The sequence below is a fragment of the Typopeltis vanoorti genome, chromosome 24, assembly GCF_054136105.1.
Source record: "Typopeltis vanoorti isolate ZY-2024b chromosome 24, IOZ_Tvanoo_1.0, whole genome shotgun sequence".
In the NCBI taxonomy this organism is placed as follows: domain Eukaryota; kingdom Metazoa; phylum Arthropoda; class Arachnida; order Uropygi; family Thelyphonidae; genus Typopeltis; species Typopeltis vanoorti.
The window spans coordinates 83,952,257-83,970,752 of NC_143572.1; the positions used below are offsets into that span (position 1 = coordinate 83,952,257).

Genomic DNA, 18,496 nt, shown 5'->3' on the forward strand with positions numbered 1-18,496 from the left:
ACGAATGGTTTTAAATGATGCTATTTAAAATAGTTCCGAATACTTTGAGGATATTTGACCTGTTTCCCTTAATATTATGTGGAGTCTTATTTATTTTTTAAATATCAAATTATATGCAAATAACTTCCGTTTTGGAATTTTAAAATTGAGTAATGTTTACTGTACTGAATTTCTTATTCAGTAGTAATCGTTCCCATTCTAGTGATTTTAATAATTAAAAGTAGCCGTTCAATAACTCTGAAAGGCCATATGCTTTCTCAAACTGAACGGACACGGTTTCACAATGCTGACACTTCAGAGGCATATTACCTTACAATATAGTGAGTTTTAATCAAGTACGCATTTAGCAAATCTGCACTGAGTATATTTTCACTGTCAAATAAGTATGGAGAAAACCATCGTATTACGTAGCTTACGAGTTGCGCACTGCATAGGCATGTGTGGTTGGTATATGCTAAGAGTAACACGAATGCTTTCTTCTAAGAAATGGCAAATTGAGATGAAACTCGCTAGAATGTCATCGTTTGAATGAACTCATCCTTTTTTCTTTTATAATTCTTTCTTTACAGAATATATCTCGTTTTGATGAAAAATTGAGTTCTCAGAGGACAAAAGATCAAATATTTTCATTTTAAATACAAAATTTTTGTTATTATACACTAATATCGAATAACAGCACTACCATATTCTAAATTCTCCAAACAAATCAGTATCCAGATTATGTTCATATTAACAAGAACTGGAACAATTTCATTGGAAATATCAAATTGCTCTTTATAATTTGAAATAATCTATTCATTTCTAGGGAGATTTTCTGGGAAACGAGGATGGAGTGTTGACTTTAAACTGTTGCATAAAACGTCAGTTTCGTCTAAAGAATGGCTGTAGTTTGATTGTACCAATCTAAGAGCGCAATGCTTGGTGACAGATGCCATACAGAAAGTGAGAGTGGTAATAGAGAAGCAGGATGTCATAATCTGTGTCAATAAATTTTGTTAGTTATTTAGTTTCTTATTACGCTCTTCTATTAATGACAGAGAAGACAACACAGATTTTTATTGTTTCCTGCAATAAAAATCTGTGTTCTCTTCTCTGTAGGACATCTGTATTTGTGACATGTTCTGTCTATGGGATTTTCAGAGCTCTCCTATAGCACCACATTTCAAAAGCCATTATCTGTTGTCTTACTCTCTTCTTGAATATCCAGGTCTCACTTCCATATGTGAAAATTGACCACACTAATGTTCTTATCATTCTTTTCTTCGTCTCAATACTCACAGAACTGAGCAGATCTTTATTTTCCAGGATGCATCTTTAGCCATGACTGTTCTTATTTTTATTTCTTTATCTTGCTTTTCATCTGCAGTAAAGTAGGTGCCTAAATATTTGTATTCTGTTGTATGTTCAATTTTCATATTGTTTATGAATGTTTCTGGCTCGGATCTGCTTTCTTTTGAGATTTTCATGAATTTGGTCTATTTTGCATTTATATCTAATCCAAATTCTTTACCTTCCTCAATTAATAGCTGCATTAATTTGTTTCTGTTTTCTGCTTTTAGAATGATATCATCAGCATATCTAAGATTGTTGTATTTTATGCCATTTGATACTAATTCCTGTTTTTTTTTTTTTTGTTTTGTTTTTCAGTCTCTTTCATCACTGTCTCATTATAGATATGAAGTAGATTTGGTGAAGGGATACAACCTTGTCTAACTCCTTTTTATTTTCACTACAGAAGTCTCATTATTAAACAGCTGCATTTTCTGTTTGGTGTAGATCATTTTTATAATCTTGAGTACATGATCGTCTGTCTAATTTATCTAATACATTGAACGTTTTTATTATGTTTTACCCTGTCAAAAGCCTTCTGAAAGTCTATGAAGCATATGTAAATGTTCCTATTTCTTTCAAGTGATCTTTCTATTAGTATTTTTAGTTCCAGGATAGCATTAATGGTTCCCATTCCTCTTCTCAAACCTATCTGTCGTTCACTCAATTCACCACTTATGGCTCTTTCAATTTGTTTGTTAACGATGTTTAAAATAATTTTAGATGCATTGAATATTAGACATTTATTAAGGCTGTTGATTTTAAATTCTTTGGCTAATACATATAGTTAATAAAGAAGTACAGGCAAGAATGGTTACCAACCTGGTTAGGAATACAAAAGAAATTGTGAGGTACAATTAACTGCACAAGGCAAAAGGAATTCCAAATATTTTAATCTTTCTTGTGGGTAAGAGGAAAAGCTATTATGGAAAGATATTTTAAGAAATGCTGCTGGTATGAGGGTAACCGAACCAGAGAAATAATTCCATTCAGGAGTGGATATTTTGGGAAGGTTTTTCATCAGGTTGCAGCTAATTCATTTCCCGATGTGAGACACATGTTTGTGAGCTTTGAGAAATGACCAGCTGGAAATAGAAGAACTGGAGGCACGTGCAATATTGCAAAATCTCAACTGGAATTCTGCCATTTGAGATTTTCACCTGATGGCTTGTTGCCTCATGTTTCCTTTGACTATGATGTGCAATTTACTTGTTAAATCAGGTAGAGTGGAAGGAAAGTAAGGTATTACCATAATATAAAGGCAAATCCATACCAGTGTTGAAAATTAGACCTTTTAGTGAAGAGGTGATTTATGTTTTGAAAAGTTAAAGACCAAATTCAAAAATGTCAATATCAGAATATGGTATGTTATAGTGGGAATTATGTCTGTGTACAAGGAATGGATTGGATGTTTGGTGGAATGGATAGGAACGTGATTGTCAGAGAGAGAAATCAAAGACTAATGTATGGTGGTGGTTTGCAGTCAAAAATTAAGTTGGTGACCAGTGGTTGGTTGGTCGCAAAGCTCTATCGTTCATCATTCAGCGAGCAGTCCATTCCTGTTTAATTTCTCCATTAATGATACTGAAGATAATGTAATGAGCAATATTAATTTGTTTGCTGATAATGCTAATTTGAAGATGAAAGAGTAATTAAAACATAGATCTTTCAAAATGACTTGAATAAGCTGAAATCGTGTGAACATTACGATGGCTGTTCTATCAATGTAGATTTTTGAGCTTTCGGTTGAAAAGGGTTCAACCTGTATATTATATTATTTGAATTTCACTTCTGGATATTGATGAGATTACAGATATATAGTTGGTGGCTAAGAGGAAAAAGAATTTCAGAGAGGATTGTAACTAACATTAGCAAAATAGCAGAGATAGTTATTTGGATGCTTCAAAATGTGTTAAGGTAGTAGGGATAAAGTAGAAAAGTTTGAAACTCCCGCATCTGGTAAATGTTTCAGCATTATTCCATATATCAAAAGGGCATGGAAAAATTGCTAGTCTTCGAAGCAATGAGTAAAGTCTGAGGGTTTATCAAATCACCACTGTCAGAAACGTGTGAAAACTAGTACTGTGTAATTTTCTCTTTAAGAGTTGCTGTAGGATAGGTTAATTCGCTAAACATTTCTCTTAATCCATTAGTATTTGAAATTCACTATTACCATAATTACGTTAATAATTGGAATTCGTGGATTTCTGGAATTATTAAATAACTATTAAAATGGTGACATTTTTTGCATACTTTGAAATATGCGGTGAGCTTACAAATTCGCAATTATATTTTAATATCTACAAGTAAAAATCATATTATAATACTATATAATATAGTAATCTATTATAATATTATACAGCTAACTAGAGTATATGGCATTAATCTTTAGAATATTCTAAACTTTGATAATAACATTCTGGTTTGTATATACCTTTATATGCAAAGACAAAATGTTATAAATATCAGAGGATAAATATAATTCTCAAGTGAAATGTTCCTGTTCGTTTTTTTCGATCCTTCACAATAAAAAACTTTCGTTTTTTTTTTTTTTTTTTTTTTTTTAATACTTCATACGAAAAAATAATAAAACAATTGATACTAAAAGTACTGTGCCTAAGTAGGAAACAACCATTACTAATCAGTTGACTTTCTAAATACTCACTTGGTGTCCTCCTTCAATCTCACTTGTTCGAGGTATCTTCTGGTACAATCATTTTTGGAACTTGATTCTGTGAAAGACATGACTACTATTTCACAGAAATAACATTTCCTGAAAAGTCCAACTAGCAGCAATCCTTGATTAGTTCGAAATTATGCACTTCCTGTATATCTTTATAATTTAAGTTGTTGAATCCCGTAATATCTTTAGATGGTAAAAGTTTGTACACTTCAGTTAAATCCCATCATCCTTTATCTATCTTTTGTCTATCGTCCTTTGTTCTTTTGACATTTTCATCACTTATTAAATTTTTTTGTTGTTGTGTTTATCTTAATTACGTAAACAGAGAACATCATTCATCTTAAAGAACATCGGCCTTAAATCTGTTCAATCACAGCTAATACAGCTATGTCATGCAGAGCATTTCATATGTGGATGCTACCTACCATGAACCATTCAATTCTGCTCGGTCACTAGAATCAAACTTTTCCCTGCTTCGAGCGGTCTTACACATTGAATGCAAATACCTTTCATAGCTCTGCAATCCTTGCTGTGGTTCACATGAATTTCTGAATACCAGGTAGTCCTCTTCCTCCCTAGTAAAACTTCTTACTGTATTATTAAAGTTGCTTTTTCTGTCGGCATTTCAAACCACAATCGAGTTGTGATTCTTCTCCCATTAAGCAACATTCACAAAGACCCTCATCCACGTGTAATGCCAAATGGAACATCTTTGTGGTGTCTAGACCTTATGTCTCTAGTTGTATTCAAGCATTGGAACACTTTTTATACTTTTTGATAGTGCGATGATTCATGCGTAGATTTGTATTAGAACTTCGAATCTCGGAATTCTTGCCCATTTCACATATTGTAAGTGATGTATAAATACGCTATATGCTTCTTTATCCCTCAGTACACTGCAATTGTTAGTTATTATGGCTTAAATGCAGTGGTTGAAGAGGACACTGAACGTGAAATAAAAGAAAGATTTCGAAGAATGCAAGAGGAGAATGATTTCTACATTTCTATAAATAATATGACCTTATAGTTTGCAATACGCTTTTTGAAATACCGAAACGAAGATACTATACGTGAAAATTGCCAAGATTTGTTCCACGAAAACAGATTAATTACATACTAGCCAAGAATTGATACAAAAACCAACTCAAATCATACTATAGTCATCACCCATGAGCTGAAATAGAGAATGACTAAACATTCGTTATTGCAAAATGTACAGAAAATGAAAAAATACATTGAATAAACAGAGAATAAAATAGAATATTGAAATACTGCAACCCACATAAAAAAATGGATTTAAAAAAGAGATTGCATACAAATAACAGTGGACAAGACTACGTCAACAAGGAAATAAATAAAATTAATTTGCAAATTGTTTAATAGAGTCATACATGCCGAATATTTCTATGCACATTTTTTTTCCATTCAGGGAGAAGACAGAAAAGCTGGCGACATTTAAATTCTGAATACAAGTATGAGTAGTGCCTCATGCGTATAATATCACGTGTGTCGATCGCATCTATCCACTAGGAGGAAACACTATTACTTAATAGATACAACGAGAAATTATTTGATAGTTATCATCCCCTTTCCGGATTACAATTCAATGTTAAAAGGATCCTCATTCCCTTCCTTAAAGGAACATCTGAACAAATAGCAAGGAACTTTCACAGATATAATTTGTGCTCCACCTTCAAACAACTAGCCAGGAAGTTGTGTTTTTTTTATTACCTATCAAAGATATATTATCACCTTTATCTTTGCCTGGTGTCTAAGAAATATCCTGTTCTTGTCATATTTGCTGCTATGGAGAGATTGGCCATTTTGATACTATTAGCATTGAAGACCATCGTGCATATATGTTTGAATTTTGAAAGTTCAGACCTTGCTTCTCATGCAATCGCCACTAGATAGAGAGTTCACTGGAACTGTAAAAAGATGCTACATTACAGTAGGATGAAATTTGATTGTCTATTTTTTTAATCAAGTGAAGCCCTACGCCACTTTCCTAATCTTAATTGGAAAGACTGTATGCCTGTTTCTAAGTTTTGAGAAGTGATTTCTGTTAATTGGTTGGAATTTTTAATGTTTTATGTAATTATTTCTAAATGAATTTATTAATATTTCATAATTAATTAATTATATATCTATTCCTACACCTCTGAACTCTAATACTATTTCCTTCTGGATAGCTGCAACCCACACATATGATATTATACGTATGCTGTATGAATCATTCTTGTATTGAGAATTTAAATGTTTTTACCAGTTTTTCTGTCTTCTCCCCGAACGAAGTTTTTGACATATTAAACAAAATATAATGAAGTAATAAATTATATTTAGTTTTCTCTTGCAGGTTATTCAAAACCTATAGAAATAAATAAAAATCAGCACAAAAAGTGTTAAGATTTACAAACTTACCACTACGAATCCCTTTTATTACTACAAATAAGTTACTTCAAGTTAATAGAAGAATGAGAAAAGGGCAAGTAAAAGAAAATTGTATAAAGCAAGGAACACTATCGAAGACTATGAAGCAAAATTAAAGAAAGCTTCAAGAAAACACCAAAGAAGAATTGGATAAAGTAACATAAAGAAGCTAAATCTAAACTAAAATGTGAAGAAGTGCTAATAAGGAATATCGAATAATTGCTGCTCATTCCTCCAGACTGTCACGAAATAAAAAAGCAAAGGACGAGATTTTACCACCAAAGGAGAATTAGATAAAGTAGCATAAAGAAGCTAAATATTAACTAAAATGTGAAGGAGTGCTAATAAGGAATATCGAATAATTGCTGCTGATTCCTCCAGACTGTCCCAAAACAAAAAAGCAAAGGACGAGATTTAAAAAAAAAAAAGAGGAAAGTTATTGGTAACAGAGCTAGTAGAAAGAGAGAAAGAAGGAATATCTTGAAGACTTATACCATGAAGAAAACATGAATAGTGAACTTACTGAACAAGAAATCATGTGCCAGAGAACCACATGAAGAAATTTAAAGAGAGATCAATGAATTTCCTATCTGTAAATAAAACAATTCCTACAGTTTCAGCAGGTATTTCATCTGATGTGCAACAGATGAAATACCTGCTGAAACTGTAGGAATTGTTGTGTTGTGTATGCAGGATTTAGTCTTCCCAGATTTCCGCTTGATAGGTTAGGGTTAGTAAGTATTTGAATTCTAGGAAAGTTGTAGTTGTATTAGCTGAGAATTAACAGGATTTTAATAATCATTAAAGAGAGTGGCTCTACAAAATAATGCAAAAACTAAAATAATGGTAACAGTGTCAAAAAATAAATAAATAACGAATATAAAATAATTGTGATTACAGTTAAAAATAATGACCAAGTAACATCACTGATATCTTGGAGGAATTATCCAAGATGACTGAAGATGTATGCTGAAAATACGAAGAATTACTATTGTAAAATAAGTATTAAAGAAAAAATCATTTAATACGAGTTAGATTAGTGAAGACATGGAGAAAAGAAAACTAACAAACAAATTTTGCTGGAAATAAAACAGTCGAATATTGAAGACGGTCATCTTGTGGCACACATGAGGAGAATGAATGGATTATAAACATGTTGGAAGGTGAGAAACCTGAGAAAAGAAGAGGACAGCCAAAATACACTTTCTTAGAGGAAGTGTTTACATTAGTTGGAAGAGAAAAGCCAGAAATAGCGTAATCTGGAGGAGGAATCTCTGCATTTCCACAGGGATTATCACTTAGAATGATGTAAAGAAGGAAAATAAGAACAGAGAATAATATCAACAGAAGAATGGGTGTTCATGCTACCTACAGCTGTAAATCACAATTGTTTGTTTAATAATAATTGACACACAACCAACTGAATAAAATGGTACTTTTAAGAAATTCACTCCCAGATTGAAAAGCCATTTTTAAACTTTTACCATTATTTCACATTTTCCATGTGTGCAAGAAATACGTTCATATCTAACTGCGTTCTCAAAGTTATTCCTGAGGACATATTCAACTTCAGAATGTAATACAGCCCCATGGCTCTCCGCTTAGCTTATTTTGTGTTGATGCATTTGGCAATCGAAATCAGGTTTGTTAACACAATCATCATTTTAAGAGTGATAATACTCTGTTATTTTCCTTTAAAAGTTTAACTGTTATGTTTGTTTCCGCTATTCATTACAAATATTAAATTTCTGGAGTAAAACTCATACATTAATTGAGATTAAATATTAGTTAACATGTTGAGAATATTTTATTTAATAAATGGAGTTTTAATTTAGCATTAATTACATAATTTCTCTTTACAGATTGTGAATAGGCTTACTGCCATGAGATTTTGCCTACCATTAAAACCAACCTGATAACCAAATTGTATGAAGATTATTAAGTTGTAGTAAACATTTCATGCTGGATTTGCCAAATAAAAATCAAATAATTCCGAAGTTGCTCTTCTAGTGACATAACGAAAAAACATCAAATGAGAATGGAATTGATGAACCAAATTCAAAAAACAATAAGTAAATCTTCTCCTGCAACAATGACTCAGTCTCATTTCCTATTGAAATATCTTAACTGAGAAGAAAATCGGGAAATGGATTTAATTTGTGCATCATCCCAGGCGCAGTTTGTATATCAGAGAAGTATGAACTGACATCAGAAAACACACAAGCAGTCGGATAAAAATCTATGTGCAAAGTATTCCACAAATCTAAATTTAAGCAATCAGATCAACTTAAAATGCACGAGACAAATCACAGCAATCGAACAATAATAGACTCCAGAGGTAAACAGTCATGCTAAAAATGTGTGGAAGATCTTTCATCCCCATGACAGCCTAAAAGGGCACTAGAATTTCTATGCACGTGGGAAAAGGGAAAATATTCCTTCTGTACGACATGTCAGAAGAATTTCTCTGATTCAGCAAATCTTCGAGATCATCTGAAAACGCACTTGGTCGAGAAGCTATTTTCATGTGAAAATTACAGCAAGACCTTGTCCTCATTTACACACCTGAAGAGGCATAAGGCTACAGGGAACTGCAAAGAAAGTTTGTTGGCATGTGAAATGCGACAGACTGTTTTCCATTTGATATTATTTGAAGATACACAAATTTGAGCTTCACGCATCAGAACACCGTTTCAATTCCGAAAAATGCGAGAAAACATCGCTTTCAGTCCAGTCTTCAAAGACACATGAAACTGGTTATACTGGTAAAGATTTTGATTTTTCAGAATGAAAAAAATAATTTCCGATTTTAGTTCTTTTGAGGTGCATTTGAGAAATTGTGAACACCAAACTTTTCCTGATTAAATTACCAGGCATACAGAACACAAATACTACCGACCACAAATCAATGTGCAAAGTTCATAGTGGAGAAAGTCGTGTTTCCTCTGTGATGTGAGCGGCAAATCATTTTCCTCAATGGCATTTTTTAAACACATTCCGTTATTCACACGAATGAGAGGCCTTTTAAATCCCAAATATGTCAAAAGACATTTGCTCTCTCACAGAAACTAAAACGCCAAATAGTTTGTGTGGCCTTGCAGGAGAAATCTTTCACCTGTGAAATATGTGACAGAGCCTTTTATGCTAAAGGAAAGTTTTTGTTTAACATCAGAAGGGTTCATGGAAAGAGAAGCTGTTTTAGTATGAAATTTACAGGAAATCATATGGCTATAGACAAAGCTTTAAAAAGCATCTCAGATCTCACTGAAGAAAAACATTTTAATTATTATGCATACATCTACGTTTTCATCTTTATGGTCCCTTAAAAGGCACCAAGATCTTCATACACTCACTGGAGAAAAGTTTTTTCTTGCAAAATACGTGGCAAACAATATTCTCAATCATAAGAACCACATCAAGTGGCAAACTAAAGATTATTCGTTTACAACCGATTTGAGTTGTCTCACCAGATAAGTCACGAAAGAGTTCACATCAGAGAGAAACCGTTTCCATATCAAATTTGTAACATGAGTCTGAAAAATTATCTAAGAGTGCCTACTAATGAGAAACCTTTTCTGTGCGAAATTTGCAACAAGAAGTTTTCAAGCAGTTCCCATCTAAAGAGTCATCTAAGAGTGCATACTGGTGAGAAACCGTTTCTATGCGAAATTTGCAACAAGAAATTTTCAGGCAGTTCGAGTCTGAAAAGTCATCTAAGAGTGCACACTGGTGAGAAACCTTTTCAATGCGAAATTTGCAACAAGAGGTTTTCAGGAAGTTCCCATCTGAAAAGTCATCTAAGAGTGCATACTGGTGAGAAACCTTTTTTATGTCAAATTTGCAACAAGAAGTTTTCAGGCAGTTCGAGTCTGAAACGTCATCTAAGATTGCATACCGGTGAGAAACCTTTTCTTTGTGAAATTTGCATCAAGATGTTTTCAGACAGTACGAGTCTGAAAAGTCATCTGAAAGTGCATACTGGTGAGAAACCTTTTCCCTGCGAAATTTGCAACAAGAAATTTTCAGTCAGTTCGAGTCTGAAAAGTCATTTAAGAGTGCATACCAATGAAAAACCTTTTCTATGCGAAATTTGCAACAAGAAGTTTTCAAAGAGTTGGGATCTGAAAATGCATCTAAGAGTTCATACCGGTGAAAAACCTTTTTTATGCGAAATTTGCAACAAGAAGTTTTCAAAAAGTTGGGATCTGAAAATACATCTAAGAGTTCATACAGGTGAGAAAACTTTTCTATGCGAAATTTGCAACAAGAAGTTTTCACTCAGTTCAAGTCTGAAAAGCCATCTAAGGGTGCATGCTACTGAGAAACCTTTTCTATGCCAAATTTGCAACAAGAGGTTTTCAGGCAGTTCGAGTTTGAAAAGTCATCTAAGATTGCATACTAGTGAGAAACCTTTTCTATGCGAAATTTGCAACAAGAAGTTTTCAAAGAGTTGGGATCTGAAAATACATCTAAGAGCACATACTGGTGAAAAACCTTTTCTATGTGAAATTTGCAACAAGATGTTTTCAGTCAGTTCGAGTCTGAAAAGTCATCTGAAATTGCATACTGGTGACAAACCTTTTCTTTGTGAAATTTGCAACAAGAGGTTTTCAGTAAGTTGGAGACTGAAAAGTCATCTAAGAGTTCACACCGGTGAGAAACCTTTTTTATGCGAAATTTGTAACAAAAAGTTTTCACTGAGTTCGTCACTGAAAAATCATCAAAGAGTTCATACTGGTGAGAATCCTTTTACTTCTCCCGTGTGTAGCTCTTAAGTTTTCTGCTATAGAATCCCTAAAAGTACCAAAAATGCTACCATCCAATTGATGAAAAGTTTTTACCTGTAAAGTATGTTTGAACAATTTTTTGAATCTGTATATCTTAAAAAAACGCACACAGATTTTGCATGCGAAATTTGTCACGAAAAGTTCCTCGACTCGTTTAACCTGAAAAGACACGAAGAGTTCTCACCAGAGAGAAACCGTTTCCATTCGAAATTTGTAACGAGGTTTTCAGATAGTTCGAGTCTGGAAAGACATCTACGAGTGCATACTGGCAAGAAATCTTTCATTTGTATCATGTTTAGCTCTAGGTTTTCGTCTATGCAGTCGCTTAAATAGCATCAAAAGAACGCTACCATCTGACTAAAGAAAAGTTTTTTTTTTAAATGTGGGAAACAATTTTTCAATAAGGCTATATAAAAAATCACATGAAATGGCTCAGCAAAGATTACTTTACTTGCAAAATCTCAAAAAAATTCTCGACTCGTCTACTCTAAAATGACATGCAAGTTTTCACACCAGAGAGAAACTTTTCATGTGAAATTTACAAGAGATTTTCTGCCAGTTCGAGTCTGAAAAGTCATTTAAGAGTACATACTGATGAGAACCCTTTCACTTCTACAACGTGCGGGAAAACATTTTCGCGAAAGGAATCTCTGGTTACTGAAGAATTCGACACAGCCAATGAGTGGTGGGCGAACATGTTGCCTTGATATGTACAATTATATTATTGCATTTATGTAAGTAGTCCTTTTAAGCACAACTTTCGTTGTGAATAGGTTTATTATTTTTTTCGAAAATAATTAATCCAAGTGAGCATTGCTTTTCCAAATGACACTTGAGTTTTAAAAATATACGTGGACTGAAGGTAAATTCGTCATAGATTTATAAAAAAACTGCGAACGAATGAGTTTTAATATCACACAAAAATTTAACTTGTAGATTTTGTATAGTGCTATATGTTGAAGAAAGTTGTGGTATCAGGAACCTGCTGATACCAAGCAGGGATTTTCCAGTCACTTGAAGGGGTCAATATATATATATATATATATATATATATTTTGCTGGTAATTTAGAAATAAAAATTCTCTTGAAAGAATGGATACACTGTTTTCCTAAACGACTACTTGCGGTTTTCTTTTATTTATTTTATTTTTTGATGGTATTCGATCGGTTCCTCGCATGTTTAAATTAAATCGATGGCTTCGCACTTGAAAAGAGAACAAAAAGCTATTTCAAAGAAGTGTTTGAAGTGCTTAGTTTTTTCGTACAAGGCACTAGGAAAATGAGATCGCTGATTTTTTTTTCTGTGAGAACTCGGGTGAATTTTGTACATGCTAATATCTAGAAACGATGACAAGTTTTCGCAAAAAAAATTTGATGTGTAGCCATACTACCCTCATCCTTCGAAGTTCATGTGTTTCAAAGCCATCAGAGTAGGAAGGAACAAGAAAGTAACAACAACCAGGAAACAGCATTAGCTAGCATACGACAATGCGCAACTTCAATGTACGCCTTTCAGATTTTTTCATCATAAATATCAAAGGGCTCTTTTTCAGTGACTTTTTGAATGAATAAAATTTCAGTTAATTAGTTTTGTTTTCCTTATTTTTTATTTTATTTTAATTTTCGCTACCATTTCATACGTTCAACTTTTTATAATTTAGTGTGAAATGGGAATTGTATTCATCTGCTTTGCAGAAAATTTATTTCGTGTGGAATGTAAATTACAAACTAATTGCTAAGCAATTTCTGAAATTTAATAAAATGCAGTTCTTTTTGTAAAGTTGTGAGAACATTTTAATAACAACAAATACTCATTTTAATGTATAAGCTTTTTAAAAAGTATAATAGTTTGTGGATGTGACTCTGTGACTATAAAAAATTGAATTCTAAAAAAAAGCAAATTAGATCAATTCATCATCCACACATTCGTTTTTCTACTTTAAAATAAGTTATACTTCTCTCCTCGACTTTTTGTTCATCGAATGACAACTACCTTGCAGAAACTTTGCCTAATGAATCCTGCAGAGTATTCTCTTATAATTATGACAGTGATTTACCTAATGTCTAATCCCATTTACATTCACTTTAAATTTAAATTTTGTTTCTCGTTCATTTCCCTCATGATGCTCTATTGGTATACAAATTTTTCTTCCCTCTGCCTATTCTTTAGTTTCATTTGAGATGACACCATACCCATAAGATTTTGTACATGATCCAACTTATTGCTAGAAGTGCAGTAGACCATTGGAAGAAGTGTTGGCCATTATTGAAAACTTACATTAGGAAAAGATATCTGATGAAATTCAAAAGAACGTTTCAAAAAGTTTACATTGTTTTCAGTTTTGGAAACATTTACAGTTGACTGTAACTCTCAAGTGTTTTAGAGTCGATTATTAAAATTTCAAGCAATATTTTATTTATTAACATATTACGTAATAAAAGAACAGCTGTGACTGCCTCTGCACTCATGCTGTGGCTCGGTGTGGCAACGGGCAGTGAGAAAAGGACACCTTGGTGGAACCAAGAAGTCCAAAAAACTGTCCAGGCAAAAAAGGAGTCCTACCTAACATGGCTTAGAGTCGGGTCACTTGAGATGCGTTTGGGAATCCTTTGGAGAACGATTAGATTAATCCTATGCAAATGCAAACAAAGTATTTTGGCAGCAGACCATCCAGCGCCTTCGAGGGAAGAAATCGTGCACAGCAAGGGGAATTAAGGCCTCTGATGGTGCACTTTTAACAACCGAGAAGGATATCCTCCACAGATGGAGGGAATATTTTGGGAGCCTTCTTAACCCATGTGGCCCAGAAGCTGTGGACATCCAAGAGATGCAGATCGGGGCAATGACTAGTCTCACAGAAGATGAGACTTTATTGCTAAATGGACCTCTCTGCGAGAAGAGGTCCATTCAGCAATAAAATCGGGTAAGGCTACTGGCGATGATGAAATTCGGCCCGAAATGCTAAAGCCTTAAATCGAGAGGATGTTCTCTGGCTGCCTTGAGTGTGTCAGGCTGCTTGGATATCTGGGCAAGCACCAAAGCAATGGCAGACAGGTGTAATAATACCAGTCTTTAAAAGGGAGACCAGAAGGATTGCAGTAACTATCATGGCATCTCTCTGCTCAGCCTGCCTGGGAAAATGTATGCTAAGTACTTGGAAAGATGGTGCAGGAGCATAGTTGAAGGAAGAACAATGTGGCTTTCGTTCTGGTAGAAGCACAAATGACCAAATCTTCACATTAAGGCAAGTCTTTGAGAATCTTGGGAATATGGCCAAGAATGTCTACACATGTTTTGTGCAATTGGAGAAGGCATATGACCTGGTTCCTTGGGATAAGCTTTGGCAAGTAGTACAGGAATATAGGGTGGACGGCCAACTATTAGCTGCCATGAAGTCCCTGTATGAATGCCCAGAGTTTTGTGTCAGGGTAAACAGCACAAAGTCTGAACCTTTCATAGTCTCCATTGGCCTCTGCCAAGGGTGTGTTCTGTCACCCCTCCTTTTCATAATATTTATGGACTGGATTGATAGGCACAGCCAAGGCAGTAAGCGTGTCAGAATTGGAAAATGTAGAATTGGACATCTGCTTTTTGCAGATGACCTAATTCTGCTTAGCTCTTCCACAGATGACCTCCTGCAGACCCTTGATAGGTTTGTAGCTGTTTGTGCAGATGCTGGAATGAAGATCAGTGTGGTCAAAACTGAAACATTTGTGGTCTTAAGATAACCATCCCAGTGCACTCTAAACGTAAGTGGAGTCCCATTGAGGCAGGTGGAGAGGTTTAAATACCTTGGGTCCATATTCACCAATGATAGAAAATGGGACACAGAGCTAGATACTGGAATTGGCTTAACAAGCTCAATATTGTGGGAGCTTGGTCGTTCGGTAGTATTGAAGTGGGAGTTAAGGCAAAGTTGGCTGTCTTCAATACAGTCTGTCCCCATCCTCACCTATGGTCATGAGAGTTGGGTAATGACCGAAAGAATGCGGACACGAATCCAAGCGGCTGAAATGAGGTTCCTTAGAGGGGTTGCGGGACTGACGAGACTCGACAGAATCAAAAGTCTGCAATTCAGGAACCCTCAATACTCAACCACTGCTTGAGAGATCACAGTTATGTTGGTATGGGCACCTGGTCAGAATGCCACAAGAGGCTCCCTCAACAGGCCCTCTTTGCCAAGCCATAGAGTGGAAGGCCAAGGACTCGATGGATAGATTATATCCAAAACCTTGAGTTGACACGTTTGGGAATCCTACCAGAACACCTGAGCTTGGTGGCAGAGGATCATGACCATTGGAAGTTCCTCTTGCAGCTGTTGCCCCACAACCCAATTAGGAAAGGTGGGCCTTTAAGATGTATGAAAGTATTACATAATAAAAAACATTACATTATAAAATAAGAGAGCTGGTATTATGAACCCAAATGAAAATGCCCTGGGTGGGATGGACAAGTATGTCAGGAGTATTGTTAATAGTATTGAGAATGTAATCCATGGAATGAAGGCCATCCACACTATGCTCATCTAAATGCTACCAGGTGAGGACAGAAGAGGGAATGGGTGCCATCTACCTTAATTTACTGTCCATTAGACATTCATAGCGAAGGATTTAACACAGCATACCATGCCAGCTCGGAAGTTGCCCGGTTCAACAAGGTCTGCATTGCTATTTGGTAGCAGCTCCAAGATGGGCAATGAGAAATTAGCAACTGGCGCTATCACTGACAAAAATAATGAAAAAGCTGGATCCAGATTCAGACTCCACAACCATTTAAAGACCAGAACCTGGAATATTAGGAATCCACTACAGTCAGGTCAATTCAAACTACTACAGCACAAACTAAAAAGATATGCATGGATTGTTATGAGACTTTGTGAAATTCGATGGCCTAAAACAAGAGAGCTAACAACAGAGAAAGATTCCACTTCTTTACTCTGGATGCGATTGCAGTGGAAAAGAAGGTGTTGGGTTTTTGATACACTAAACCTCACGAAATTCTGTCATGGAATTCAATCCTATCAATAGCAGAATTGCTTTATTCTGCCTGAGAAGGAAACCTCTCAATATTACCATCATACATGTCTATGCCCCAACCACAGGCCACAAGGATTCCGAAGTAGAGGAATTTTAATGTCAACTTAATGCAACAATCACCGGAGCGAATTGAAAAGACCTTTTGATTGTAGAGGGCGATTGGAATAACAAAATTGGAACAGGCATTGGTAAAGATTTTCTCCCATTTGTCGGATCCTGTGGCTATGGGGAGAGAAAAGAATAGGTTTTGAATTGATCAATTTTGCCTACCAAATGAACCTTGCCATCACTAACACTTTTCCCATGAACCTTCCCGAAGATGGACATGGACTTCCACTGATGGTAAAACACACAACCAAATCGATTTAATCTTTGTAAGCACAAAATTTAAAAACTCCATCAAACTCACAAGAACCAAATTATTTCCTGGAGCTGATATTGGCAATGACCACAATATGGTCATCACAAATATAAAAATGAGGGAAATATTACCTACAAAATCAACTCATAAAAAGTATAATATAATATAGAAAAATTAAAAGTCCCCCAATTAAATACGTTATTTCAACACATATTGAAATAAATTTTTCACACAAGCTTCAAAAAATATAATATCGAATCAAAACGAAATACTTCTCACAAAAGATAACTGAAACAGCTGAAGAAATGCTTGGATACAAAAGAAAAGTCAATAAACCATTGATAACCAAAAATATTTTCGACCTTTGTGATGAAAGAAGAAATGTAAAATCTCATATTAAGACTGGTGACTATATATAATACATAGAACATAAAAAAAAATTCTCTCTAGAGAGCAGAATAAAAATATTACCAAGAATATTAAATAAAGAAGTCAAACATGCTAGAAACCTATGGTTACTAGATGAATGCAAAAACAGAGTACCCTAAATAAAAATAATCATAAAAGTGCTTTTCAAATTATCAATATCAAATCATCAAATCAAAAGATCAAATCATTAATAGAAGAGCTTCATAATTAAAAAAAATGAAATAATCTAACAAATTTATTGAAGCAGATGGTGACATCCTAACTCCTATATTACCCACCTTTACTTTCGGCATGCCCTCGGCCACCAATAATTTCGCTCTTAGATTGGTATACCCAACTATACCCATTCCTTAGACAAAATGGAGGTTTTACGCAATGATTTTAAGTCAACACTCCCTCCTCCCTTCCAAGAAAATCTCCCTAGAAATGAATAGATTATTTCAAATTATAAAGACCAATTTGATATATCCAATGAAAACTTTCTTTTCATCCCCCCTCCTGTGACGTCAAATCCAGTTGCGAACGTAGACGAGCTGCCCTGCCACGGAGTTATGCGTCCGCTGCGATCTCCAGTAGTCTCCCGTGTTAATGAAATGACCATCTGAAGGGAAAGATTCCGATTTTTGAAATGGAATAATTCAAAATGTACTGTTGAGTCCAACCTGTCTTTGGTTGCGCTGTCATAACTTCAAGTTAAGAGACTGCGTGACATGCAAATTTTAGAATTAATACGATGCTGTAGCTGCACTGGTGTCAGGGCTGCGTGGCACATTTGCTTGTGACCACTGTTCAGCAGTGAAATGCCTCCCGTTTTAGGACAAAGGATTTGTCTGAAGTCAGCTTTCTGTCTTCTGATAATTTATATTGTACTGACTTTCACTCAATCCTGCACAGTAAAAACGATAGTCATTAGAGTTAGAGTTTACGCACCTTATAATAGTCTTGTTATTAACGACTATTTTCTCACAGACTTTGTTGCGTATCGCAATTTCCTAAGATTAGCAGTAACTTAATCCACAAACCACAAATGATTGCGACTTATACCCTGTGAACGGCCTTGGGCCAGAGTTTGATATGGCGACCGCTAGATGCCACTACTAGCGCCCAAATAGCCGCTACGCTTCGTTAATTAGAAGACAGCGTCTAGTCAATACAAGGTGTTTTGTTTTGTTTTCTCGAATTTATCAAGACTAAGTCCGTGATTACGGTGCAGTGTGCGTTTAGACGACGTTATGGAATTGATCCACTACTGGACAAAAACATTCGTCGTTGGTATCGACAATTTCCAGAAACAGGGTGTTTATGTAAGGGAAACTTAATAAGAGCGCTAGTTCAGCAATATTGCGGTAGGCGCTATCGATACGTTAACAATTCCTGTTAGAGCAGCAAGTGTGGAAAGAAGTTTTTCCAAGCTTAAACTAATTAACAATTATTTGCGAA

General features: G+C 34.9%; 1 protein-coding gene across 2 annotated transcripts in view; it reads left to right on the forward strand.

Moving 5' to 3' along the window:
- The window catches only part of LOC150093498 (uncharacterized), a 55,768-nt gene extending 42,796 nt beyond the window's left edge, over positions 1-12,972 (forward strand). For both annotated transcript variants that reach the window (XM_090414032.1, XM_090414033.1), the window contains one exon: positions 8,305-12,972. In XM_090414032.1, coding sequence (XP_090270158.1) covers positions 9,970-11,217 — 1,248 coding nt within the window. In that variant the 5' untranslated portion in view covers positions 8,305-9,969 and the 3' untranslated portion in view covers positions 11,218-12,972. The remainder of the gene's footprint in view (positions 1-8,304) is intronic.
- The last annotated feature ends 5,524 nt before the right edge of the window (positions 12,973-18,496 follow it).